At 41.6% G+C, this 27,961-nt stretch overlaps 1 protein-coding gene across 1 annotated transcript; it reads right to left on the bottom strand.

Annotated features, from left to right (window-relative positions):
• Positions 1 to 16: 16 nt before the first annotated feature.
• On the bottom strand, positions 17 to 27,961 carry LOC124280449 (putative ATP-dependent RNA helicase DHX57). Its single transcript, XM_046716386.1, is given in 28 exon segments — positions 17 to 254; positions 874 to 1,017; positions 1,175 to 1,264; positions 1,549 to 1,610; positions 2,199 to 2,313; positions 3,248 to 3,388; positions 4,730 to 4,813; positions 5,113 to 5,208; positions 5,974 to 6,064; positions 7,340 to 7,389; positions 8,227 to 8,322; positions 8,532 to 8,608; positions 10,215 to 10,378; positions 12,400 to 12,513; positions 12,840 to 12,899; positions 13,126 to 13,235; positions 13,826 to 13,932; positions 14,838 to 15,049; positions 15,456 to 15,510; positions 16,318 to 16,451; positions 21,759 to 21,883; positions 22,932 to 23,163; positions 23,766 to 23,887; positions 24,621 to 25,590; positions 26,061 to 26,246; positions 26,696 to 26,833; positions 27,724 to 27,918; positions 27,951 to 27,961. Coding segments are annotated over 28 exon segments (4,125 nt in total). The 3' UTR covers positions 17 to 110.

The raw sequence follows: 27,961 nt of genomic DNA, 5'->3' as shown, positions 1-27,961 counted from the left end.
AAAGCGGCGTAAAACTAAACTCAGTCAGTCAGTCAGTCAACCCTCACGTTACAGCATGGGTTGCTGAAGACCAGTTCTAAAGCAGATCTTCACGGGTCACTGTTACTATGTTACTGTGTAGTGATCAGCTTGACGATGGTGGAGATTATTGTGCTGCCCCGAGGACAGGTACACAGGTCCATGTTGGGCATCTTGATCTTGTCAGCTAACAGCTGGTCCAGTTCATTCTTCAGCTCCTTTACAAGCTCCGCAACCTGTGCCAAGAAAACATTATACTGCAGGTTTAAAACACACACAGATACTGAGGTCCACAACACAGCTAACATTCACCATACATACATATCATTATTATTGGACAAGGACCAATAATCATTTTTGTAAAAAAAAACCCTCAAAGTATGTCTGGTTAATCCAAACAGATTTCAAGAAATCAGGACAGTACTGGTGAATCTAAGTGATATAATAAGTGTCAAAACATTTACAGTGGTGAGGAGTTGAATTGCTACCTTAAGATCTGTTCTTCACCTGACAGCAGAGATCTGATACCTGTACTTGCAGTTTACGATGGGTTTTTTTGAGTGAGTGAGGTTAGTTTTACGCCCCAATTAGCAATATTCCAGCAATATCACACCAGAAAGGGGCTTCACATATTGTACCCATGGGGGGAATCGAACCTGGGTCTTCGGCATTGCAAGTGAATGCTTTAACCACTAGGCTACCCCACCTCCCCAATGTTTTATTTGACCTTATCACCACCTCTACTCAGTACATATCTAAATGATAAAAGGCTTAAACTGATGATTACATCATTTTTTATTTTACAAAGGGCATATGCTACCGGAAAATACACTGTTAGCGAATTATTGACTGTACCTGATGTGAACTAGCCATGAATCGTATCCAGCCATCATCCACTGATAGGATAAAAGAACCCTTGCTGAGCTCCACGGAGAGGGCACCACCCCCAAACAGCAACAGCGGATACACCGACACCATCGTGCAGTCCCGGATATACACCTGCATCATCAACAACAATCACTTCACCACACAATGTTTTCACAGTATCAGGGAAATTCTATATCAATGGATACTAATAAAACTACAATTGAACCAACGTGAATATCATAGTAAATAACATCTTGACTTATTAATTACTAAGTGATGTGTTACCAACCTTTGAAGTTTTCACTTTTTCATGATACACCAGATATGGGCTGTCGTAGTGACGTACTTGGAAGTTGACAGATGAAGGATGAACTGATACCTACCAAAAAAGAGATCATGAAAATCAGTATTAAAAGTAAATATATTTTTACACATGTTCTTTGTGTTCACCATCTTCTTCTTTATCATCATCATCATCATCATCATCATCATCATCATCAGAAACTGAATATACTGACTATGATCAGCTCAGTTTCTCAGACCAAAGTAAATATAAACCCGGACTTGGTGCTAATGGCTCATACAGGTACAAAGTGTGAGTATTATAGAATTTTTTTTATCAATATCTACAAACATAATCAGACAGCAATAAAAGTAACTTACATAGCCATCCATTTTGGTCTTGAACTTCATCTCCTCTGGTTTGGGGGCTTTCACAACAGCTCCTGGTCAATAAATCACACACTCATAAACTTGATGACAATGATGGACATTTTATGAGAGCCTCCAGTAGAGCTGATGTCACACTCAGGCACAAAAGACCACAGGCAATTTAATTCAGATAAACTTGGGCGCTTAGTTGGGAAACACACAGAAAGTCATAATATATCACTGAGTGAGAATGGTTGTACATTTTTAGCAATAGCCCAGAAATATCACTGCAGATAAACCAGAGCTTCACAATTGGTCACTGACAGATGTGTGATGTCACTGTAATCTGAAGGAACCACACAGGCTGCTTAGAAAGAAATACATGTATACGCAAACAGCAACAGTGTAATGGTGAACTCAGATTATATCTGAATAGGGGCTCATTCAAACAATAAAACTGTACAATAGATACTTGTCTGTAAATCAGTGTATTCAAATCATCAATCTATACAGTGTTATGTTTTTTTTCCAACCTAACCAGAGAATTTGCAAAGAAACAATAATCATTCAAGTGCCACTAGACAAAGACAGATTTGGAAGTTAAAAACACAGCTTGAAGTGTAAAACATAACTTAAGAGTGATTCTGTGGACGATGTCATACCTCCACTGCTCTGACTGTACCGGGTCTCAGGGACGAGGATCTGGACGACATTTGGGTACAAGGAGCCAACTAGCACTGCTGACACAAGTTTCCAGTTCTTAGAGTTAACATTGGCCTGTAACACAAGCAAATATCAAGACAGTTCCTTGGTTTGGTCCTGAGTGAGTGGGTATTGTTTTACGCCACTTTTAGCAAAATTCCAGCAATGTCATGACACGGGACGCCTGGAATGGGCTTCAGCTCAGGTCGGAGCTAACTTTTCATGTCTTTTAGTCTAACCCCCTTCTTCACAAACACTACCAGACCATTTGACACACTCACCTCCTGTCCTGTAGCCTCCAACACTCCATCCCTCCTCCCGCCGGGATGCCTCTCCACGACCCTTAGTGTCACTCCCTCCTTCACAAACACTACCAGACCATCTGACACACTCACCTCCTGTCCTGTCCGGGCCTCTCCTGTCCTGTAGCCTCCACACACTCCATGACACCTCCACCCTCCTGTCCTCCAAGATGCCTCTCCACAACCCTCAGTGTCACCCCCTCCTTCACAAACACTACCTCACCATCTGACACACTCACCTCCTGTCCTGTGGCCTCCAACACTCCATCCCTCCCTCCTGTCCGAGATGCCCTCTCTCCGACCCTCAGTGTCACCCCCTCCTTCACAAACACTACCTCACCATCTGACACTCTCACCTCCTGTCCTGTGGCCTCCAACACTCCATCCCTCCCTCCTGTCCGAGATGCCCTCTCCACGACCCTCAGTGTCACCCCCTCCTTCACAAACACTACCTCACCATCTGACACTCTCACCTCCTGTCCTGTGGCCTCCAACACTCCATCCCTCCCTCCTGTCCGAGATGCCCTCTCCACGACCCTCAGTGTCACCCCCTCCTTCACAAACACTACCTCACCATCTGACACACTCACCTCCTTTCCTGTGGCCTCCAACACTCCATCCCTCCCTTCCGTCCGGGATGCCCTCTCCACGTCCCACAGTGTAACCCCCTTCTTCACAAACACTACCAGACCATCTGACACTCTCACCTCCTGTCCTGTGGCCTCCAACACTCCATCTCTACCTCCCATCCGGGATGCCCTCTCCACGTCCCTCAGTGTCACCCCCTCCTTCACAAACCCAATATCGGACAACAGCTCCACAAACTGCTGCTTCAAACTGCACAGCATCTTCAAACAGATTTTCACAAAGACTTCACACAGTATCTGACAATGGTCATAGAAAATAGTGCAACCTTCATCATAGATGCAGCAAGAACAAGACAAACTACATTCATACTGTCATAATATGGTTAACAAAGTAAATTCACACTATCACAATATGGTTATTTTATTTCATCAATTCCTGTCCAGAGGCACCCCCAACTCCAGCTCTATTGAGAACACTTTAACTGCTTCTTGCTGCAACACCAACTTGATTGGATTGAGAGCAGTTTGTCTTAGATCAGATCCTTGACAGACACGTGTTGAGTTTCAAAATAACACCTCATGTTTCATACTGAGTATCAAACTTTTGTATCACATCATGTCTTTTATCGCGTGTCAAATTGTGCATCACATCTTGTTTCACATCTAATTTCATATCATGTTTCATAGTATGTATCATGTGTCATATCAACAATCACATTTTTATCATACCATGTTTATATCATGTATCATGAAACAAAACACAATCAACTTATCAAGATAACTTTAGCCCTACTCTGACTTCGGTGTCCTCCCATTAGTCATATGTCCCACTAGTCATACGGGTTAAAACAACATATGGTATGGTTGACTGCACCAACAACTACCTTTGTTTCGACGATTCAAAGCTAAAACATTGTCTGAATAGGTGTGTTTTAAGTTTTTGTTTTTTTGGAATGAATCCCTTGATTTTGCAATTTTCAGTTGTGGTGTATTATGTTCATATAACTTCAATGTAATAACATTGTAATTACTTTAATAACATTCATTTATATGTTTTCATTTCCACAGACTGTGGCATTCTCAGTGTTAGAGATTAAACTAACCTCAAGCTCTCAAGCGGGCTAGTCCATTTTGCGCAAAGGGTATATGCCTGTTGTTGTTTTAGTGTGGGTATGACTAATGGGGGTATGATTAGTGTGGGTATGACTAATGGGGTATGACTAGTGTGGGTATGACTAATGGGGGTATGACTAGTGGGCGTATGACTAATGGGGGTATGATTAGTGTGGGTATGACTAATGTGGGTATGACTAGTGGGCGAATGACTAATGGGGGTATGACTAGTGGGTGTATGGCTAGTGGGTGTATGACTAGTGGGTGTATGGCTAGTGGGTGTATGATAAGTGGGTGTATGACTAGTGGGTGTATGACTAATGGAGGTATGACTAATGGGGGTATGACTAGTGGGTGTATGACTAATGGGGTATGACTAGTGGGGTATGACTAATGGGCATGTGACTATTTGGGGTATGACTAGTGGGGGTATGACTAATGGGACATGACCCTGACTTCATCAAACAATACAGGGAGATGTTAACTTACCTGCAGTGATTTCATGGACAGGAAGTTCTCCCGACAGAAGACATACTGGGCGTGTGAACCTCTTTCCTTTGCATCGATCCAGCCCTGTAAAGAAGAAATATCATATTCCAGCTGCCTTAGGAAAAACAAATGAAACACAATGGCCTTTGCACAATACATAGGATTCATAAACTGAGGTTTTAGTAGAAGACAAAATATGAGTGGGATTATGGTTTATCAGAACAGAACAACAGAAAACTGATCTGCTGTTTGGTTTCCGCAGCACAAAAAGAACTGGATCAGTTATTGTTGCATATTTTTCTCTTGAAGCAAGATTCAACACTTCCTGAAACATCCCCATGGGGAGAGTAATGCCCATTAACCATATACACTACACAACTCACCATGTAAGCATTCAACATGGTCAAGTGGTCAGAATTGCCCACAGCGAAGTCCAGCTTCTTTTTGTCGGCTTCATCCCTCTTGTCAAATGGAGAAACCTAAAACAACAGCGCCAGTTGTACAGATTCATACTTTCATTTCAACAGTCAATAGCAATCAGCATTTCCTTTAGAAATGAATATATATATATATAAAGAGCTCACACCTTTTTTGCAATATTCCAGCAATATCACAGCACCATACACGAGACACTGGGCTTCAGACATTTAACCAAGGGTGGAAAAAACCCATTGCCCGACACCCGAGTCCAGTGTTTTTTCCAGTCGGGCAAGCAAATTTGTATATCACGCTGTACCAATGTCCAGTTGACTTTCCAATGTTAATTATGTTGTTTATTTAAACAATCAACAAGAAAATCGGCCGGTATAGAGGAAAAATTATCAGGGCAAGTGATTTTACATGTGCCACTGTACCGGTGTACACTAGCAATTTTAAAGTTATTTCCACCCCTGTTAACATTGATATGTTAGACTGACTCAATATATTGGCTGCATCGACCGATCTATGTTTTATCCCTGAAATGAAATCAGTCAGCTAAGTAAATTACTGACCATAGATAAGCCAAATTTTACGCATCATACAACATTCACTACCCCTTGATGTGCTTTATGCTTCATGGTATAGCCCAACACCTGTGCATTTATCATCATTCACTTGATGCTTAGATAATACTTGTAACTAGAGGTAACACTGCTCAGTTCCTTAGATTACCTGTCAGCTGTCTTGACATTGCATATCCCTATGTCTGATCCAGCTGTTATCATAATAGCCTCAGATATATAAACAGTCAATGCATTACTTACAAATGGTGACTTGGAGCTGAGTGTTGCAGCTATAGTGAGAGCAGCATCCAGACAACGGAAGATGGCACCAAACAGCATCAGCTTCCCGATTCTGTCAGCACAACACAGAGTGAGTGACAATGCCAAGAAACTGTTTCATTTCAATATGGTGTATACAGGTTGAAACACCTAAGTATGCCAGGTAACAGACGTCCATCACTTTAGTGACACCACAAGCATTGGCAAGGAGTTGACAAAACAAGATACTAATCCCCACAACTTTAAACATTCAAACCCATTCAGCAGATCTGGCATTGGCAAAGGCCACAACACTACACAACAAATTTAATCATACAATCATGACTGCACCAACCATGCCTCCCACAGATTACCGGTACAACCCCTAGCATTAGGATCAAGGAAGCTGAGATATGTTCCATAGGAAGTTGCAGCACATACAAAAATGTTCCCAAATATATACTGCAGTCATATGCACTCACTAAAGGGTAAACCACTGTTTATTAGGTATCCATGTAAATACTGCAAAATGACACATGGTTGGTTTGTTGTTTACCTTCAAATTTAGAATATTCCAGCTACATGAAACCAGCTCTTAAATAATTCCACAGATCAATACTTTGAGCTACATTCCACACCCTCTGGGTACAATGACACACCATCAACCAAGAAACTGACTATATGCCGTAACCGCCCAATCCATTTGGTCACCTCTTATGACCAGCACAAGTTATTATTATATGATATTTATATAGCGCACATATCCACGCACTAGTGCATGCTCAAGGCGCTGGTAGTTTTTCCCTTGATCATTGGATGTCAATCTCAACGGCACATCTTATTATCAATCTCAACTCCCTGGGGAGCATACAACTCTTGCAGCCGATAGGCACACCAAGTTATTGCGGCTTTCCCATCCGTACGAGGTACCCATTCACAGCTGGGTGGACTGGGACACATAGTCACAGTATTTTGTCCAAGTTTACTGCATGTTGCTATACCCGCAACTAGGTGTTTGCACGTATTCATATGGCCACCATCTGGTCATATACCAACGGATTCGTGGGTTCTTTTAAGTGCACAGGGTTGTGTACTGTACACTAGGGGTTGTGACAACACTGAAAGTCTGCACACAAAGTTGACTCCAAGGTTTTTACACCCGGTCACAGGTGGGCTCGATCCCGGCACCTCATGCTCGCTGGATCACTAGCCTGGCGCTTTAGCCAGCTCGCCCACCATGCCCTCCAAAGTTGCTGGGAGCCTGTTCTAATCCAGAATACCCATGAAATTACCCAAGGTTAAGACATATTAACAGATACTATTTCCCTGTCCCTGCATACTCAGAAAACACAGGGTCTAAGTGACTTACCGAACATCAACTGGCAATGATCCCACATGGTAGCCTAGAGGAGTAAGGTCCTTGAAAATAGATTTTATATTGTCAGTTTGTGATCAAACAAATGCAGTCACAAGTTAATTCCAAGTAATATACATATGAACAAGTTGTAAAGAAAGTCTGAGTTCAAGTGTAAACTATCAGCATTCAGTTTATGGTGAAAATGGATTCAATGTTTCAACAGATTAACAGCATCATGTACACATGTCATTGCAAATGGAATATGAATTTGAGGACCTTACTGCTGAGTACAATCGTACTCAGTGCGTTTCCTATTTCAAAATCATTCCATTACTCAAAAGACCGCCTCCGTGGTGTAGTGGTTAGAGCGTCCGCCCAGAGAGCGGATGGTCGGGGGTTCGATCCCCGACCGCGTCATACCAAAAGACGTTAAAATATGGTACTTGTTAGTCCCTGCCTGGCGCTCGGCATTAATGGGTACAACAAGGACTGGTCGGCTCGGAGTCAGTATAATGTGTCTGAGTGGGGTATTCATGCTTCACTGCGGCATGGTATCTCAGTGGGCTAGCACTATAAAACGCATGCACGTCGTCATATGAGCGAAATATTCTCAAGCACGACGTAAAACCCAATTTCACCTCACCTCACCTCATTACTCAAAGATGACGATATGCTACTGAATGTTCATTTTAGTCCACAATCGTTACACAGATGAGCCAAAATGTCTATGAGGATCCCATAATGAATTAATCAGTTGGAGCTGACACTCAAGCTTATCGAAACACTTTGAAGATAAAGCTGAACACAATTAACTTCACTGGAAAAAAGTGAACAAGTTAGCTTCAATATAATATTTTTGTCTTCAGTGATCAAAACAAAAGCTTTTGTGTTCCTGTTACCTGTAGGTCATCGAGTGCACCAAGGTCTTGCAGTCTTTTGATGGCGTTGTGGATGGCATCCTCCTTGGGAGGTTCTAGCAGGCTCTCGAGCACCTCCTGTGTAGATAGAACAGTGACTCCTCAAATAGTTTCATGAATACATAGCCGCATTTAGACTTTGGAAGACAAAATAATAAAAGGGATCAGTTTGAACAATTATACCGTGTCAAATATGAATGACTAATATCATCATTTCTATTTTAACAATTTTCTGCTGTCCTGATTTGCTTAAGTTTCATGATCATGAAAATGTAACATAATGTTACCTGTATTCCATGTTTTTTAAATAAGGGAAGCATCTTGATCCTCAGGACAATCTGTTCAAGGGGTGCCCGCTGTATCTCTGAAAAGACATGATTGGACAGTGATAGTCTAAAGTCAGCTGTCTTTGAACTTGTAATTTTTTCCCTACCAATCCTATCTGTACCAATCCTCACCCCATCCCTACCCACACTGTCTCTACCCATCCTATCTCCATCCCTACCCACCCTATCGCATCCCTACCCACCCACATCTCTAACCATCCATTCCTATCCCTACCCACCCTCTCTCTAACCACCTTATCCCATCCCTACCCACCCTATCTCTAACCATCCATTCCTATCTCTACCCACCCTATATCTAAGCTTCCCTGTCCCATCCATACCCACCAACATCTCTAAACATCCATTCCTATCCCTACCCACCCTATCTCTAATCACCCTATCCCATCCCTACCCACCCCTCTCTCTAACCACCTTATCCCATCCTACCTACCCTGTCTCTAACCACCTTATCTCTAACCATCCATTCCTATCTCTACCCACCCTATATCTAAGCTTCCTGTCCCATCCATACCCACCCACATCTCTAAACATCCATTCCTATCCCTACCCACCCTATCTCTAACCACCCTATCCCATCCATACCCACCCACATCTCTAACCATCCATTCCTATCCCTACCCACCCTATCTCTAATCACCCTATCCCATCCATACCCACCCACATCTCTAACCATCCATTCCTATCCCTACCCACCCTATCTCTAACCATCCTATCCCATCCCTACCCACCCTATCTCTAACCATCCTATCCCATCCCTACCCACCCTATCTCTAACCATCCTATCCCATCCCTACCCACCCTATCTCTAACAATCCTATCTCATCCCTACCCACCCTATCTCTAACCATCCTATCTCCATCCATATCCATCCTATATTGTACACATATTCTAATATTGCCCATAACCATACCTGCATACATTGAGCCAGTATCGAAAGTCAAACCTGGGTCATCTACACGATGAGCAAACTACCAGGCTAGAGGAAGTTCTTCAGATAAGTCTACTAGGACTTGCAAGGTAAATCAGGTACAATATCACTACCACTTAACAAGCCTTATTTATTACCTGATCATGTCCATACACATACATAAAGGTACTCAATTTACTATTACCATCATACAACCCTCACTCACTTATCAGGTACAGATAGATATAGGTACATACAGGAGGATAATGTACTCTCATCAACAGACATGCAAATACACAATTCACAATAACATTACACAGAGCCCAGTCACTTAACAGGTACCTACAGATAGATACAGGTATAACAGGTACATACAGGTACACAATGTACCATCACTAACTGACCAGGTACATACAAGTACATACAGGTACACAATGTACCATCACTAATTGACCAGGTACATACAGGTACACAATGTACTGTCACTAACTGACCAGGTACATCCAATTACATACAATTACATAGTGATACAAGTACATAATGTACCATCACTAATTGACCAGGTACATACAGGTACACAATGTACTGTCACTAACTGACCAGGTACATCCAATTACATACAATTACATAGTGATACAAGTACATAATGTACCATCACTAACTGACCAGGTACATACAGGTACATCCAGGTAGACAATGTACTCTTACTAACTGACCAGGTATGGGTTGAGGGCGGAGGTGATGTTCAAATCTGTGTTGTGTGAAGAGATGGAAGCAGACACCCGATGCCACACGACCTGCTCGACCTTTCCTCTGTAGGGCGTTGGCACGAGACACCTACACCATCTCCAAACTCTCCATCCCCTTGCAGGAGTCATACCTGTACAGACAACATTGCAGTATTGTTGATGACCTCGTAGAATCATCAGCATTAACCCAATACTATCAACAATAATAGCCACAAATTTCATGCATAAATAAGTTTAATATGCATTATGTGACAATACCTCACTCCTTATATACTGAACATCACTGAAAACGCACCAGTCTAAAATTGTCCATATTTTCATCAAGATGGATTTCAGCATGACAATGATCAATGAATATAACTAACATGAAGTCGAAGGGCATGTCCAGTTGAAAAAATGCTTGAGAAACAAATTCCTGTCCACAGTATGACTCTTAATTCCAAAATGTATCAACATGCAGCCACGCCATGAAAAAAGCCCAAATTTCATTCTGAACTCATACTGACTGTGACATTAAAAGCAGGTGTATGAGAACCGATTCTCATTGTGAAACGAGGACAGAGATGCCGAGGTTAACACCTCACGAAAGAGAAGTGCACTAGGCATGATTCAGGTTGGCACCAGCAGCAGGGATATTGCATGCGACAACTTGGACTTGGCCACTCCACCATCATTAGGCTTCATAGACGACATCAGTAGACAGGCAGCACCCGTGACCTTCAATTACCTTGGCAACAACGTGTTATGATGCTCCATCAGGATCGCCATATTGACCATGTCCACATCAGTGATTGAACACTGCCGACTGCCAGGACTGCTGCACTAGTTCAAGGTTCGTGGGGTCATCAGCACCGACTCCATCGCGGCGCCGTCTACCGCTACAGGGCTCCATGCTCAACGTCCTTACGTTGGACCAATTCTGACTGACAGACACCGTAATGAGCGTATACAATGGGCTAGCAGGCATTTTCAGTAAAGGTTACCACAATGGCATGGCGTGGTAGTCACTGACGAGTCACGTCTTCATCTACATAATGCTGACGGCAGATTACGTGTTTGGCGTAGACGTGGTGAACGTTATGCTGATGAGTGTGTGGTTCAGACAGACCTTTGGGTGGTGGGAGTGTCATGGTCTGGGGTGGAATAAATTACAATCACAGGACTGCCTTCATGTCTGTCAAGGGAGAGTTAATGCCCTTTATTACCGTGAGCAGATACTTCAGAATAACATCATATCTGTCTTCAATCACCACCAAGATGTCCATACTCTTCAACAGGACAACGCACGGGCACACACAACAAGACTTTCCATGCAGTATTATGACGCTTATTGACTCAATGAGGACACGTTGAACTGCATGTGTCAATGCAAATGGCGGTCACACGCGATATTGACTTTTCGATTTGACCCACGTGTGTTTGATCCTTTGTGACTGTGGAACATTTCAATGAATGAGTGTCTTTTCTGTGTTGTTGTTTTTGTCAGTCGTTCATCTGTTATTATCCACTCCAAAAATATCAATTCCTTACACGTGCTTTTAATAATCTGAACTTTTATAAGTGGTGCATTTTCAATGATGTTCAGTATATTTACAATGCCATACACTGAAAACTATTATTGTCTGTGAAATGAAACATGAGGTCATTGGAGTGTGTGAGTGAGTGAGTGAGTATGGTTTTATGCCGCTTTTAGTAATATCAAGGCGGGGGACACCACAAATGGGCTTCACACATTGTACCCATGTCTGCAAACGCTGATGATGTGCAAACGCTGATGACGTGCAAACGCTTTAACCACTAGGCTATCCCGCTGCCCCTTTAGGTCATTGGGGTTGTTTTATGCCGCACTAAGCAATATTCCAGCTATATGTTGGCGGTCTGTAAATAATCAGTCTGGACCAGACAATCCAGTGATGAACATAATGAGCACCGATCTATGCAACTGGGAACCGATGACATGTGTCAACCAAGTCAGCGAGCCTGACCACCGATCCCGTTAGTCGCCTCTTAAGACAAGCATGCGTTGCTGAAGATCAATATTTTAATTCTAACCCAAATCTTCACGGGTACTGCTACTAAGGGTAGGTTCACCAAACTGCAAACCCTGGAGATACAGAGGATGGGATTTTATTATAACACATTCTGTACTTGCCTCTTCTCCTTCATCCTCCCTGCATCAATGACATACACAACATCATCGATAGTGATGGATGTCTCCGCTATGTTGGTGGATATCACAATTTTAGTGACACCTTCTCGGGGTCGACTGAAACAGTAACATACTGAGTCTCACAATTTACAGTCTTAATAGATAACTTTACCTACATGAATCACATGAGAACAGTGCAGAAAGACCATGGAGTACAACCAAGTCAGTTGAGTGACTTGAACCCAAGGGATACTGTCAGAGGTCAGCACTCTGCTCATTATGTTCCAACAATGATCCCAATAGTATCATACAAAGCAAAGTACCAGAACTTTTCAATAATATGTCTACACTTGAAATCTGTTCTTTAGCTATTACTTACACTGAAAAACATAAATTCTTACTCAAGAATAATATTCATGAAGGGTTTCAGATATCATACTCACGAAAACACAGCATGCTGATCCTCACTGGATAAAGATGAATGAAGAGGCACTATCTTGTATCTGAACAAAGGATGTGTGAGAACTCATTTATACTACGCTTTCAAAAGCTCCAAGAAATTGCAATGATAAAATAATGGAGATAATTGCCTAATTATCTCATTAAAAGTGTTATTGGCCTTAAATATATCACATATCTGTGTTCCCACTAGCTCCCCCACTTCCTGTTCACACACACTGCCCCACTTCCTGTTCCCACACACTTCCCCTTGTCCATGCTCACACTCACCTGCCCCTATTCCTGCTCCCAAACTCTTTGCTTGTCATCAGCATGTCATACAAAGTCTGTATCTCAGCAAAACCAGGCAAGAAGATTAAAACAGCTCCATCTTTGCGATACTGAAAGTAAAGTTTACAACACAAGCCTTGAAAACAGGACAAATTTTGTCCAATAACCTCTCATTGACAATTCTCAACATCTTTGCAACAACAGGAAGGTATTTCAATGTCCATATTACCACTGGAGTTCATATATTTTTTAAAGCAATGGATGATTGAGTAAGGAGTTTGGTTTTACATCGCTTTTAGCAATATTCCAGCAATATCACAACATGGGACACCAGAAATGGGCTTCACACATTGTGCCCATGTGGGCACACGAGTCTTCGGGATGACGTGCAAACGCTTTAGAGTCTTCAAACCCGCGTCTTCAGCGTGACAAGTAAACACTTTAAACACTAGGTTACCCCACCGCCCCTTTAAAGCAATGGATGCTGCAAACCTGTATATGTCTGTTGTACTGTATCTACTGTATGAGCTGTGTAATAACACAATACTATATGAACATATAGTTCCTATCTTCAGTGATCAGTTATGATTCATTCTACAATCACCGTCAATACATTACAATATCACTATGATATGTTTTGTTTATGGTTACAAATTTTCAAGCAGCATTAACCTATCTCAGTGAGTTTCAAGTGGCTTACCTCATGTTTCCCATCCACAATCCACTCCAGTATAGCTACAATGAGGTCATAGTTGATCTTCTCCATGTCCATAATAGCCATAGCTTTGATAGTGGACTTGCGGTATTCTAGAACAAATTGATGAGAAAACAAAGTGAATGTTGAGTTACACTGCAGTCAGCCTGACCATCCAAACCATTAAGTGAGTAAATCAGTGAGTTTCAGTTTTATGCCGCTTTTAGCAATATTCCAGAATATCACAGCAGGGAACACCAGAAATGGGCTTTACACATTGTAGCCATGTGAGGAATCAAACCCAGGTCTTTGGCGTGACGAGCGAACGCTTCCACCAATAGGTGCCGAATCATTAAGTCATTTCTTACAATCTATCAGTTTTACAATCCACAGGACTTGGAATCCCCATGGATTCTATTACCACAACTTTTCACAACTATTCGGATTCATACCACTATATCTGTAGAAGAGATGCTTGACTGAGAGGTTGTAAATATGTTTATTCAGATTCATACCACTATATCTGTAGAAGAGATGCTTGACTGAGAGGTTGTAAATATGTTTATTCAGATTCGTACCACTGTATCTGTAGAAGAGTTGCTTGACTGAAAGGTTGTAAATATGTTTATTCAGATTCGTACCACTGTATCTGTAGAAGAGTTGCTTGACTGAAAGGTTGTAAATATGTTTATTCAGATTCGTACCACTGTATCTGTAGAAGAGTTGCTTGACTGAAAGGTTGTAAATATGTTTATTCAGATTAGTACCACTGTATCTGTAGAAGAGTTGCTTGACTGAAAGGTTGTAAATATGTTTATTCAGATTCGTACCACTGTATCTTTAGAAGAGTTGCTTGACTGAGAGGTTTTAAATATGTTTATTCAGATTCGTACCACTGTATCTGTAGAAGAGATGCTTGACTGAAAGGTTGTAAATATATTTATCAGATTCGTACCACTCTATCTGTAGAAGAGATGCTTGACTGAAAGGTTGTAAATATGTTTATTCAGATTCGTACCACTGTATCTGTAGAAGAGTTGCTTGACTGAGAGGTTATCATCTCTGATGTTGTCCTTGGCTGGCTCCACCATCACAGTGTTTCCGATCTCCTCCAGTTCATCATGAATGTCATCTACCGATATACGACCTTGACCTCTACCTGGCTGGGCACGCATGGCATTGCTTCGCTTGATTGGACGGGCAAAGGCAGAATTCTCTTCCATAACGAACCTGCAATTGTAATCCTAATCGTCATGCATTGATTCAAGGCAATAGACATAACTGCTTCATTTCACATGACAATAATCCTCAATTGAGTGGTGCAATAACACAGGTCAGAAACTGACCACAATCTTCTTAAATTATATGACAGCCCCCTAAAAATAATCATGTTGGGACCAGACGATCCAGTTATTGATAAATCATATTCTGATCAGTTTTTCCCACCACTGACAAACAAAAGCATGCAATCAACCTGATAACTGGGTCAAGTATTACTTCTTTCAATGATGATGGCCAAGAAATAACAACTTGCATTAACCCCAAACCATGACAATAACTTTTTCGTATAGTTCACATCTCATTGATGAAAATAAGCAGTATCTGCCATGACAATGAATGAAGTGCCTCTACTTACCGAGTATATTCAATGGCATCTTCCAAGAAGAACTGGTCAACTGGGAAGGTTCTCCCTGACAACAAATAGACATGTGTTTAACACATGTTAAAGTCCAGGGCCTAGATTTTCAAAGCTCTCTCAGCGCTAAGATCGTCGTAAGTTAATGTAACTGTATGGCAGTTACAACTATCTTAGCGCTAAGAGACCTTCGAATATCTAGGCCCAGGCTTCCGCAAGCAGCTGCATGTTGAGGAAGTGAAGCAAGACACAACAATAACAAAGTAAACAACGTTATGTATAACAACTTCTTGTTTCTTGCGAAGACCGACAATTCAATGTAGATTTCACTTTAGATATAACTTTGAGGTAAAAATCAGTGAAAGATTCTTCATTGCTCTAAGTAATAAACAAAAACCTGTTTTCCATTACCAACTGTATGCTTTGTTGGTTACTCTCTTGAATGCCGAACAAAGCAGAAACGACAGGTTCATCAACTTTTGAAGCTATTTCTCAGAATACATGACAGGGTAGTCCTGCATAATTTTCCAGGTGAATGATCAAGGCTCAACATAAAGTAGGGCTGGATATTGCCCTGATTCTCATATTGAGATATATTGCAATAATTCAAGAGATATTGCAATATATATTGTGATATATTGACTGGAAGGTTTCTGTCCAAGTGGGTACATCATAAATTCATAATAGCTCTCTGTATGCTACATTGTCTTCTTAGTTGCGGTTACTGTGATTGAAAAAGAGAAGCAAACATTATCTTGGGTAATGATGGTAAAAGAATCGTTTGCATTAGGACATATGTTTTCATGGAAAGACTTTTCATATTAAAATATCCTGTATGTAATCTTTTAACTGGTTAACCTACCAGGAATCTCCAGGACTGGGCACTCCTTGAAGTAGTGAGAAAACAGATCAGCATTCAAGGTCGCACTCATCAGTATAACTTTGAGGTCAGGTCGGACTCGCAAGAGGTTACGCAATATCATTATTAGAAAGTCACTGAAATGACATTGAAAAATGTAATTTATTAAGTAAACTTGATATTTTATACTTATCCTGATTCATGATCTTTGCTTATCTCCCTTTTCCATGCGAATGGTAGTGGAACACTTGAATCCTTTGTAGTTCCCTGAAGCGGACGTAAAAATACACTCACCCACGAGTTACCTCCCTTTTCCCGCGCAAACAGTCATGTGACCAGCCTTACTTGTCACTCTCTCCTGATTTTCTGCCCATGCACCTGGATCTACTGTGAAATCCGAAGTGTTTCCAGCGGGGAGGTTGGGAGGGCTTCTCCTCATGAGTCAGGATAAGTATAAAATATCAATTTTACTTTAAAAATTACATATTTTTCCTTATCCTGACTCATGATCTTTGCTTATAGAATCCTACGGATTGGTGGTGGGTCAAGCCACTTCCTGGATTCAACAGCTGTCCATAGATACGTCCTGTATCCCCCCACACACACACACACACCATGGGAACTGCGTAACGGCATTTCCTAGATCCTATTCTTCCAACTTCCGTTATAACTCGGGGGGACCACAATCTTGTCTTACTTCTCTCTCAGACAAGTGAATCTTTTAGATTCATGTGGCTTAAGATATACTAGTATCTTCTTTTTACTAGTTATCTATAACAACCCATAGATTATGATAAGATCTTTATCATAAATGAGTTGTGACCCCTTTACGTACAGGTAAGATCTTTACCCGTACAGAGTCTTAATCACTCATGCTAGCCTAGTCTAGACTGTCTAGTCTAGAGTTGTTGTGCTACAACAAGAGGCCCAAACTGGTGAATGCCTGAGACGTCTTCGTTGGCTATGTATCGGAGGTAGTGGTTGGCAAACACCATATCTGACTTCCAGAAGCAGCCCTCCATAATTGATGATATAGAGCAATTTCCATGCAGAGCAAGTGTTGACGCCAGTGCGCTGACTTCGTGTGGGTTGGAAGCTCTTGGAGGTTCTAATCCTGCTGCTTTGTAGGCTCTTATAGTAACGGCTCTCATCCAAAACAATATGTTCGTTCTTGAGACCTCCACTGATGTCTCCATTGACAAGGGGATGAATAGGCGCTTGAATTTTCTTCTCCTTGTTTTAGTCTTTTGAAGATATATCTTCGAGGCTCTGACAGGACACAAGGATATGTCATGGGTGTCCTCTGATCCGAGGATCGTAGATAGCGCTGGCACATGGAACTGTCTATCTGGTTGACCAGGTAGTTGATTCTTTGCAATAAAGTCCCATCTTAGTCCTAGATGTACTGCAGCACGGTGCCCCGTGTCGAATCTAGTTCGTCCAAAGTCTAGCGCATGTATCTCAAACATTCGAGCTCTCGTGGCTAGGGCAAGTAGGAACAGAGTTTTCTGTGTGAGTAGCTCAAACGTAGTCTGTTGTAGAGGTTTGTAGGCATCGCTCATGAGATGTCGTAGAATTACATTCAGATCCCAGGCTGGTGCTCTGAATTTCTTTTGCTGGTCCTCCAGTTTAAAAGATCACAGCAGAGCAAGTAATTATGGTACTTTCGTCAATTTGATGCCTGACTTCATAGTGACGACTGTACTGATGGCTGCCAGATATGTGGATAATGTCGAACCTTTCAGAAGCTTTCATAGCTGTGAAGCCTCTCCGCCTTGCATATTGTTCAAATTTCTGCCATTTGTTGTCATACAAATTGCGAGTAGCTCTGCGTAACGCTAAGATTACTGCTTTTGCTGCTCTGGCAGAGTATCCTCTTTTCTTCAGACAGGTTTTGATATGGTCCACACGTGTAGCTGGAACAATGTTGGGTTCCTGTGGACTTCCTTGGTGTGCGGATGTCTGAGTAGGTTTGGCCATTCTGGTAGTTTGAGGATTGGACTTCCGAGATCTTCTATTAGGTCTAGGAACCAGACTCTTGCTGGCCAATAGGGCGCGACCAATGTCAGTTGTAGCGTTTGTGTCTGTTTGATCTTCAACAGTACTTTCGGTAGTAAGATCGGAGGTGGAAATGCGTATGCATTTAGTCCTTCCCATGATATACTCAGTGCATCTGTTGCCCAGGCTTGGGGGTCTGGTACTGGTGAGACAAACGTCTGTAGTTGTTTGTTGAACCTCGTGGCGAACAGGTCTATGCATGGGGATCCTATTTTCCTTATAATGAGCCGGAACGCTTCTGGATGGAGCATCCATTCCGTGGATGACGGGTGTAGTGGTCCGGAAATAGCGTCTGCTAGTACGTTCTTGGCTCCCGGTATGTGACACGCCTTTATCCAGATGTTTGCATCCTCTGTGATGTTGAACAACTGGAATGTGAGCTGCAGTAGGCTTGGTGATCTTGTTGATCCTTGCCGATTTATGGCAAATGCCACTTTAGAGTTGTCCGTGTGGACCATCAGCATTCTGTTGCTCAGCGAACTCAATCATAGTTGTACGGCGTTGATCACAGCTTTCATTTCCAGCAGATTGATGTGAAGATGCTGTTCTGCTTTTGACCACTTCCCTGATGCAACTTGGTTGTTGAGATGTGCACCCCATCCCTGTAGCGATGCATCTGCGTAAAGATGTGTGTCAAAGGTCGGCTCTTGTAAATAGGTCCCTCCGCAGACATTCAACCTGTGAGTCCACCAAAGTAGGTACATTTTGAGATTTTCTGGTAGCAAGATAGGGTTGACGCTGTCCAGATGTTTTGCCAGGAATCATTGCAATGGACGTAGTTGTAACCTTCCTGTGCGAGTCAAGTCTTGTGCAGAGGTTAGTAGACCGAGTAGACACCGATATGTTCTTAGTGTTAACGGAGCGATGACTGCTTGAGGAATCATGGCTTGTATCTTGACCCAACGATCTTCTGGGGTCACAATTCGATTCTGTGTCGTGATAAATCTTATCCCCAGGAATTGCAGATCTTGTTTTGGTTCCAACTCCGACTTCATCAGGTTCACTAGCCATCCTAGTTGCGTGAGCAACTTGATTATGAAGTTCAGCTGCTGTCTGAGTTGATTGGCACTTTGATGAACCTGTATGCCGTCGTCCAGGTAAAAGGCATTGCGTAGACCTCGATGATGTAGGTAGGCGACTATGGGCTTGGTTATTCATGTGAATAACCACTGAGACGACGATATTCCAAACGGTAGGACGTTCCATTGGAAGTGCTGACCTCTGAATAGGAATCGTAGACATTTTCTTGATTCCGGATGTATGGGGATGTGTAGATATGCATCCTGGAGGTCTATGCTGGCCATATAATCTGCTGGAAGAATTAGTAGTCTGAGTAGGGGTAGGTGGATAATTCTGAACCTTTCCAGTTTGAGTAGATAGTCTTGGTTGAATTTCCACATGTTGTAAATCAACCTGAATTTCTCTTTGGAATTCTTCTTGGGTACTAGGAAAATTGGGGAGTAGAAGCCTGGTGTGAGATGATGTTGATCTATTCTCTCTACCGCATTCTTGGTTAGAAGCAAGTTAATGGCTTCTTGTAGCTTGTCTGCTTGCTCGTCTGCATAGTTGAAGAGCATCGGTCTGAGGGTTAACGGTGGTGTGGCCTTGATCTGCACTCTGTACCCTTCTCGCAGTACTTGAGAGATGTAGTTGTCCTCCAGGATTCCCCAATTTTCCCAGTACCTTTGTAGACGTCCACCCACTGTCGATGGTTGTACAGGAATGGCTGGGAGTGGAAGCATCCAGTCGTTCCGAACCCCAATTTCAACGTCTAGCCCCTTTGAAACCTCTTAGAGTACGTCCTCTCCCTGAGTTTCCTCTGTAGTTTCCGGATGGGCGACGAAAAGAGCTTATCCCACCTCTGAAGCTGGAGTATTTCTTCTCCTTAGCCTTCTGGATACCAGAATATTTCGACTTGCTGTTGTATTTCTGTGAAGCATGATGAATGACGTTGGCTAGAGTATCTATAGACTTGATCATTATGACTTCCCTTGAGTCGTGAGTAGCTTCCTTAGCTGCTTCATCTATCTCACCTCCGAAGATGGTAGGCGCTCTAAGTAGCGGTTGGGTAAATCTGTCACTCCAGGAACACGACACAAATTACAATAATTTCTTCAAATTTTATACAAATAATACATGATAGTTATAGCCAAATACCATACACAGCGTAATTTTGATAAATAGGATCTAAATATAAAGGATATATGCCATATACGGGACTCCAGTGCTTGCCCAACCATCGCTTGAGCGAAAAGGGAGAGAGTGACAAGTAAGGCTGGTCACATGACTGTTTGCGCGGGAAAAGGGAGGTAACTCGTGGGTGAGTGTATTTTTACGTCCGCTTCAGGGAACTACAAAGGATTCAAGTGTTCCACTACCATTCGCATGGAAAGGGAGATAGGCAAAGATCATGAGTCAGGATAAGGAAAAATAATCTTGAAATAAGAAGCTAATACCACAGCCTTGTAAGAGAAGTTAATGAGTTTTATACAAACGTAACACAGTCATTGTCTATATGGAGAATACTACACGAGGTCTCATTACATACGAATTATACGAAACAAGTGTCCTTCCTATATAGGAAGGTCACGAGTTTCGTATAATTCGTATGTAATGAGACCGAGTGTGGTATTTTATTTATTACCCACGTCTTACATACATTGAATTGACAAAATAGCGTATTTTTGTTATTGTTATGGTTTCAAACCGAAACCGGTTTCATAAAGAGGTTGCGGAAGAATTTTGTTCTGAAGTACACTTTTGCATGACGTCAAACTGTATTGACGTCACTGCGCCATTCTCGTCTGTCCCCTTGGTAACCGACGTCATGATGCATGTCAGTTGTCATCGCCTCTTGTACAGCCTCCTACAGTAAACTACTCCGTAGCACCCCGTTTCTTGGTTTGCAACGTCTTCACTCGGGTAACATCACTGGTGGAAACATTGCGTTTATGTTTTTCGACGGATATAATGTCTCAGTAAGACTCACAATTAAACAGCAACACGGCAAAGTTCGCAATGTTTACATTCCCACAATGCATCTAAGTTGTAGAATGAATGAATTCACGTGTTTGTTATGAATGAACAAGTAGTTCCGTCACAACATGACCTAACTGAGAGGTCATCAGTTATCCAATCAAATCCTTAGAATCTCAGGTCAAGTCGTTACGACACAGGTCAACGCGATATGACACTCGTGTGACGTACGAGATTAGTATGCAACTACCCACTCGTTGACCACGTGGGTAATAAAGAGAAATATCACATAACGTTGAAGTCACTGACAATAATGTAATATGATCATCCATAATTTGTCAAATTTCAAGTTCATATTTACACAGCTGAATACTTGTTAGAAATGATTGAAGTTACTCTAGCATTCTGACCTGTCTTCTGATCGTTCATGTACTTCATCAATAACCAGATGTGTAACGCCCTCAAGGTTAGGGTCACCTTCCAGTTGTCGAAGAATTATTCCTGTAGTGCAGAACAGCAGACGTGTCCAGGCAGACTGGAACAGAAATAGCCAACCTTAATTGCTGAAGTGAAAACGGTGTTATAATATACACTGACACATGGCTACAAATGTAACAAAAATAATCAATCATTCATGTCTTCGACCCATATAAAGCAAGATAGAAGTAAATGTGATTTCATATTGGTTGAGGTGATTTCAAATAGGTGAATCACTTGTATGTTAGTTTTCGTGCTACATGGGTAAAATATGTGATGCCATTTCTGGTGTCCTTGTGAAATTGGGTTTAACATTGCATTTAAGATTAGGCCTCAAAAAAAAATTGTTGTGGTTCCGATTACCCGACTGACCCTTGAATTCTGGTGCCGACCCTAGTCATTTTAGAGGTATGAATAAAAATAACCTTTCAGATACTATTGTTTTTTCCTGGCACCAACGGACATTGGTCATTCTGATAAAGAAAGTTGACATGATGGCCGCAAGCTTGATTGAATAAACACTTACACATCGATAAATGTGTTATTAGTTCGTACTTTACTTCTAAAAAAAAATGTAAAAAAAAAAAAAAGAATCTCTACCTGTATACCCTAAATTTTAAAGAGGTGTTATGGGAACCACAACATTTTTTGTTTGACCCTATTACATGTATATTTCAAGTTGCATGCATGTGCATGAATGAGTGCCTGTGGTTGTTTGTACCAGTCTGGACACATTGCTGGTTTTGTAGTGCTAATCTCTGACCATGGCAAGGTTCAACATGACTACTGCACTCACAATCAGTCAAATAACTCTGAGATGACCAGACCTTAATTCATCCCCTAAATGCCAAGCTAAACAGGGCTGAAAAGGGATATACATGACATGAGTGAGTGAGTGAGTGAGTTTAGTATTACGCCTCTTTTAGCAATATTCCAGCAATATCACGGCGGGGGACACCAGAAATGGGCTTCACACATTGTACCCATGTGGGGAATCGAACCCGGGTCTTCGGCGTGACGAGTGAACGCTTTGACCACTAGGCTACCCCACCGCCCATATACATGACATCCACGGGATATTATATAGGGCTGCCAAACGACTATACCTGCTTGCTCTCCAGTCTGATCTGGTAGCCAACACACCCTAACTTTTCACACGTGGGCTGTGTACGGCCTGAGGTATTCGTCCACTTGGGTTGTCACCCTCTCTTCAGCCACAGATATATCGCAGCAGAAATACGTCGTGGCTGTGTACAGATGATGTTGCACATCTTCGAGTTCTTTGACCTGAGGTATTTGTCCAGAATAAACTGTGGCACTTGGGTTGTCTTTCCACAGCTATGAAACAGAATCAGTATTGCTACTATCAGCTTCCGACCAGGCTTTCAGTCTTCAGTAATTTGAAGACATATTCTAAAGCAGTATTTTAAGAACAAATCCAATTCCCCATGCGAAAAATATTTAATTCAGAATTCCAAAACTACCAAAAGGCACCAGTACACCACCAGATCCATGTATGCCAAGTTTGGTGAAGTTATATTGAACAAATTCAGTTCAAACAAAACAGCATAAATTAGGCTTCAGAGTTAAGCTTTACATATACAAGTGTAAGTAGTGAATATTAAATTACTTTATATTAACACCACCCCTCATTTCAGGTACAACAAACTTGCCTTATATGAGGCAATATACGGTATATTAAGTTATGTTATGCAGTAGTAACTCAAATTTTAAGAGGTTTAGGAATTAGCTAGTCAAGAGATGGCTTAATGATATGTCCAGGGCCCTGTTTCACAAAGCTTCGTAGTGCTACGTCTGTCGTAAGTCTATGTTACAGTATTGGAGGTAGGACAGTAGTAGTGCTACGATAGCTTTGTGAAACGGTGCCCTGGGTCCCAAACATATGAACCTGTTCCCCAAAATGTGGGTTGCAGCCATACCCTGTCATTCCACTGATGACGACAACTTGGTTGCTCTCAATGGTGTCCACAATCTCATCTTGTCTGTCCCAAGCTGGTAGTTTGCCACGCTGAGCAATCATACTCTTGTAACTACCTGATGACTATCAGTCAATGAAAATATGAACATGGTGAAAGGAGGAAATATATATATATACACACTAATATTCCAACATGGATACCATATTTATAATAGAGTACAGGTAGGCACAATTTATGGATAGCAACTTTTATCATGTATTACTATCTTGACATTGTGTGGGTTTGAATACCGGATTGGTTTGAAACCTGGATGGGATTCATGGATTGGTTTGAACCTCAGATGGGATTTCCGGATTGGTTTGAACCTCAGATTGGATTTCTGGATTGGTTTGAACCTCAGATTGGATTTCTGGATTGGTTTGAACCTCATATGGGATTTCCGGATTGGTTTGAACCTCAGATGGGATTTCTGGATTGGTTTGAACCTCAGATGGGATTCAACCATACAAAAGTACTAGAATCTGTTCATTACTGAAGAAATGTACTCCCAAATATAACATATGTTACATTTGACTATTTTCTAAATGGCATTGTGTATTCATAGCTCCCTGTACCTTTGTCAAACTGGTACATGAAAGAATTTGCTGTCCATAAATTGCATCCATAAATTGTCAGTCACTTAGGAACACCTATTAATACAACATAAAGATATCACAATGATAATGACCTGAAAAGAAGATATTGGTGACATTTCATAAATATTTTTAATCATGTTTACCTTTACCAGAGATTAGTTACTTACAGTCATCTCTCAGTGCTGACTGAATTACTCACACCTCAATGATTCTGGCATACCTGTTTCCTTTCAAAGTCATCCTTCATCAGTCTGTTCTTCTTGAATAGTTCTGTTTTGTTTACCCTCCTTGGGACGACATCCTTCCTTCCATATTTCTGTGTTGGAATGACTTCCTCCACTACAATGTTCTTCTGTCCTTCCTTCTCCATCATCTCAATCATCTGCTCCATCTGCTCATCATCTTCATCATCATCATCTGCATCAGCAGACGTGTCAGTGTTGCCCTCTGCAAGATGGCGATACCGATTCCGGGATATGATCGCCTTTGGCACACTGAACTCCAGTGGGGGTTGTTCCACCAGACTTTGCAACACTCCATCATCTTCCAACAGACTCAACAAGGTAAATATCACAGGTTCATGGTGCTCGGAAAGACTTTTGGCTTCTTCTATCAAGAACCGTGTTATATGTAGACAGCTGTGAGCCGAGAGGAAAGGGTGGGAGGAGGAGAAGGCTAAAAATGGGGGTTCATTGGGGTATTTGTTCCCAGGGGGAAACCGCACCTCTAGCTGATATGAACTGTTTATTTTGGTATGCTGTTCATCAACAGTGTCTTCATCTGGGTTTAACACAGAATGCTTGTGCCTACATTTACTTCCAAATTTACATGATCCTTTTTGAAAATATTTACATATATTTTTGTCGTATCGTTGTGTGACCGATTGCTTCGGTTTCGAGGGTGCAGGTTTAAGGATCTGATTCAGGGATTCAAGATCAAGATAAAGAATCCATATATTGTTTGATATCCTTTCTTCAAACTTATCCTCGTAGATAGACTGTAAGGCTGTCATCTCCTCATTGCGAGCGTCCAGTATCTCCTGCCACTCCTCTGACGTCTGCTCACTGTCCTGGGTAGCGTCCACTTTCAGCAGATTGAAACACTCACACAGTAAATGCTCCAGAGAGGCTCCTATATCCTCATCACATGCTTTCAATGCCTCAGTACACCGTTCCTTATCAAACCCATATCTGCAAAAGCAAGATCCGCTGTATCAAGGCATCACCCCATACAGCGACAATAATGTTGGACTTTGGTTACTGATTATTTCAATTCCAAATGTTCCTGCTGGTGCAGGGTTCCAAGACTTCTCAGATTTATGCTGGTTGCTATTTAGGTCTATGAACTAACTAGTAACATGTTCCTACTAACAGAATGCCAATTCCAGTCTCTACTGCAGTACCGCATCAAACAGTCTAAGATGCTTTGCTAAAAGATCAAAGACGACGACCATATTATTTGTGCAAGCATCCTCATGCTTTAACTATTATAGTTCAGGGCAAAACTGTACCTTATCACACTATACACAGGGGTAGAATGAACTGTATTTCTTAATTAATCAAAAATCTCCAGCCATTTTATTAATAAATGAAATAACCTCCCTAGGAGCAAAGCACATTGTTCCATATTGGGAGTAGGGTTAGTTATGCACATTACAAACCTTGCAAGTTTCTGAAGTCCAAACTGATTTATAGTCTTAGGAGCCTTCGTTTTCTTTGATGTATCTCCACCATCTTGGAACTGACCATAGAAAGCGAAGCTGCAGCCATCTTGGATCTGCAGGGGCTGCTGCGTGACCCAGTACTGATGATCATCTCTGGTATCCAGCTCATCATACTCATCCTTTCTGCAACATCACAGTGACATAAGCCATCTGGCAGCACTCAGTGAAACAGGAAACCATTAATTGGGAGAATATGATCATCTTGTTTTCAGAAGATTAACAAGGTTGCAGGTAATAATAATCATGAGGGAGTGGTGGGGTAGTCTAGTGGTTCAAGTGTTTGCTTAGTCAAGCGAAGATCTGGGTTCAGTTCCCCACATGGGGACAATGTGTGAATCCTATTTCTGGTGTTCCCCGCTGTGATATTGCTGGAATGTTGCTAAAACTGGCATATAAATCCTTATTCCCTGATAATAAAGACTCTATATTAACTAAACAAACATAATCAAGCCTTTATTATGTGTTTAAAGCAACAAAAACATTTGTCAAAAACGAACACAAACTGTTCACGAAACATTTAATCATTGTGTCGATTATCAAATTAAAATGTGCGACAATGTTCTTAATCTTACTCAGGCATGTCCAGTTCTTCACCATGCAGGTCTCGCAACATGTCTCGTACCATTTCCTGGTTCTCTGTGCTCATCTGCAGATGCTGCATTGTGACCTTGACCTGTGGCCCATTGTGACGGCGCTTTGGGGCTGTGTATCTGAATTTAGTCAACTAACACATTTATCATGTTCACATTAAGTTTGACAATGGAGGTCCAAATAAGATTCTGAAGATGATATTGTTTATAAGACATTAAGCGAGGGTAGTTTGCTTGTGCATAGTGCTTTGCATTGGTAAGCAAAGATGATATGATTTTCATAATCATGACAATCAAACCTAACGTATATCAAAGATAGTGTTGGGAATTGGTTTAAATCTCATAATTGATGATGGGTACATTACAACCAATCAATCATCGAAAATAATTGGTTAGCGTCATTTATCAAATGTTCCTGTTATGTTTGCTAATGTACACAAAAAATAAAGCAAAAAACATGTAGTCTTTCAGGGTTTTTTGCTTGCACAAAATGCAGGATGACTAGTATGTTAGGAACATAAATTTCCTGGAGTCTTTAAGTTAAATTCAATCCTGACTTGGAATGAGCTTGTAGTGCTTATGAAATGTGAATTTAATGACACTGACAACACCAACCTTGTGAAAAATATTCTTGATGCAAACATGTGTGCCAAAATTGTTTGTGTTTGATTATGAGAAAAGAAGGTCAATTGCTTGGTCATATATATAGTCACTGCCACCAATCTTCGATCATTTCAATAAATGAACCACCACTATTAAAAAATAACCATATTTCTAAGGCTCCAAATAGCCACAAAATGATATCAACAGGAGACATAAATCTACCTAAAGGCAACCAACCACGGTATTAACTGGAGTACATGTATATATCAAGCAGGTGGTGAGCAAAAACATTTCTCTTATTTTCAATATTTAACAATTTTTCACCATGTCTACTTTGAAGCGTTTGTCATTTCATAAATCCTCTGTGCACATAGAAATTATGCTTGGCAATAGTATGCTATTGTTACCCTCTATCATAATAATCTTCATCATCAAGAGGCAATCCATCCAGGGGGTGGTCTTCCCAGTCATATTTATCATCAAGGCCCTTCCTCGTGAAACCCGATCCACCTCCTCGAGAACCTCCACGCTGACTTTCTTGCTGGCCTCGGCCACGTCCCCTCTTCCTCTCTGTCCATGCCCTCTTGTAAATCTTCCTCCTCCTCTGTTTGGGCGTCCACGCCTCTTAACTGACCGGCCCTCCAT

This window comes from Haliotis rubra, unplaced genomic scaffold (assembly GCF_003918875.1).
Source record: "Haliotis rubra isolate DU_JTF1 unplaced genomic scaffold, ASM391887v1 Scf268, whole genome shotgun sequence".
NCBI classification, from domain to species: domain Eukaryota; kingdom Metazoa; phylum Mollusca; class Gastropoda; order Lepetellida; family Haliotidae; genus Haliotis; species Haliotis rubra.
The sequence above is the reverse complement of the archived record's forward strand: the minus strand, read 5'-3'. Positions and strand labels throughout refer to the sequence as shown.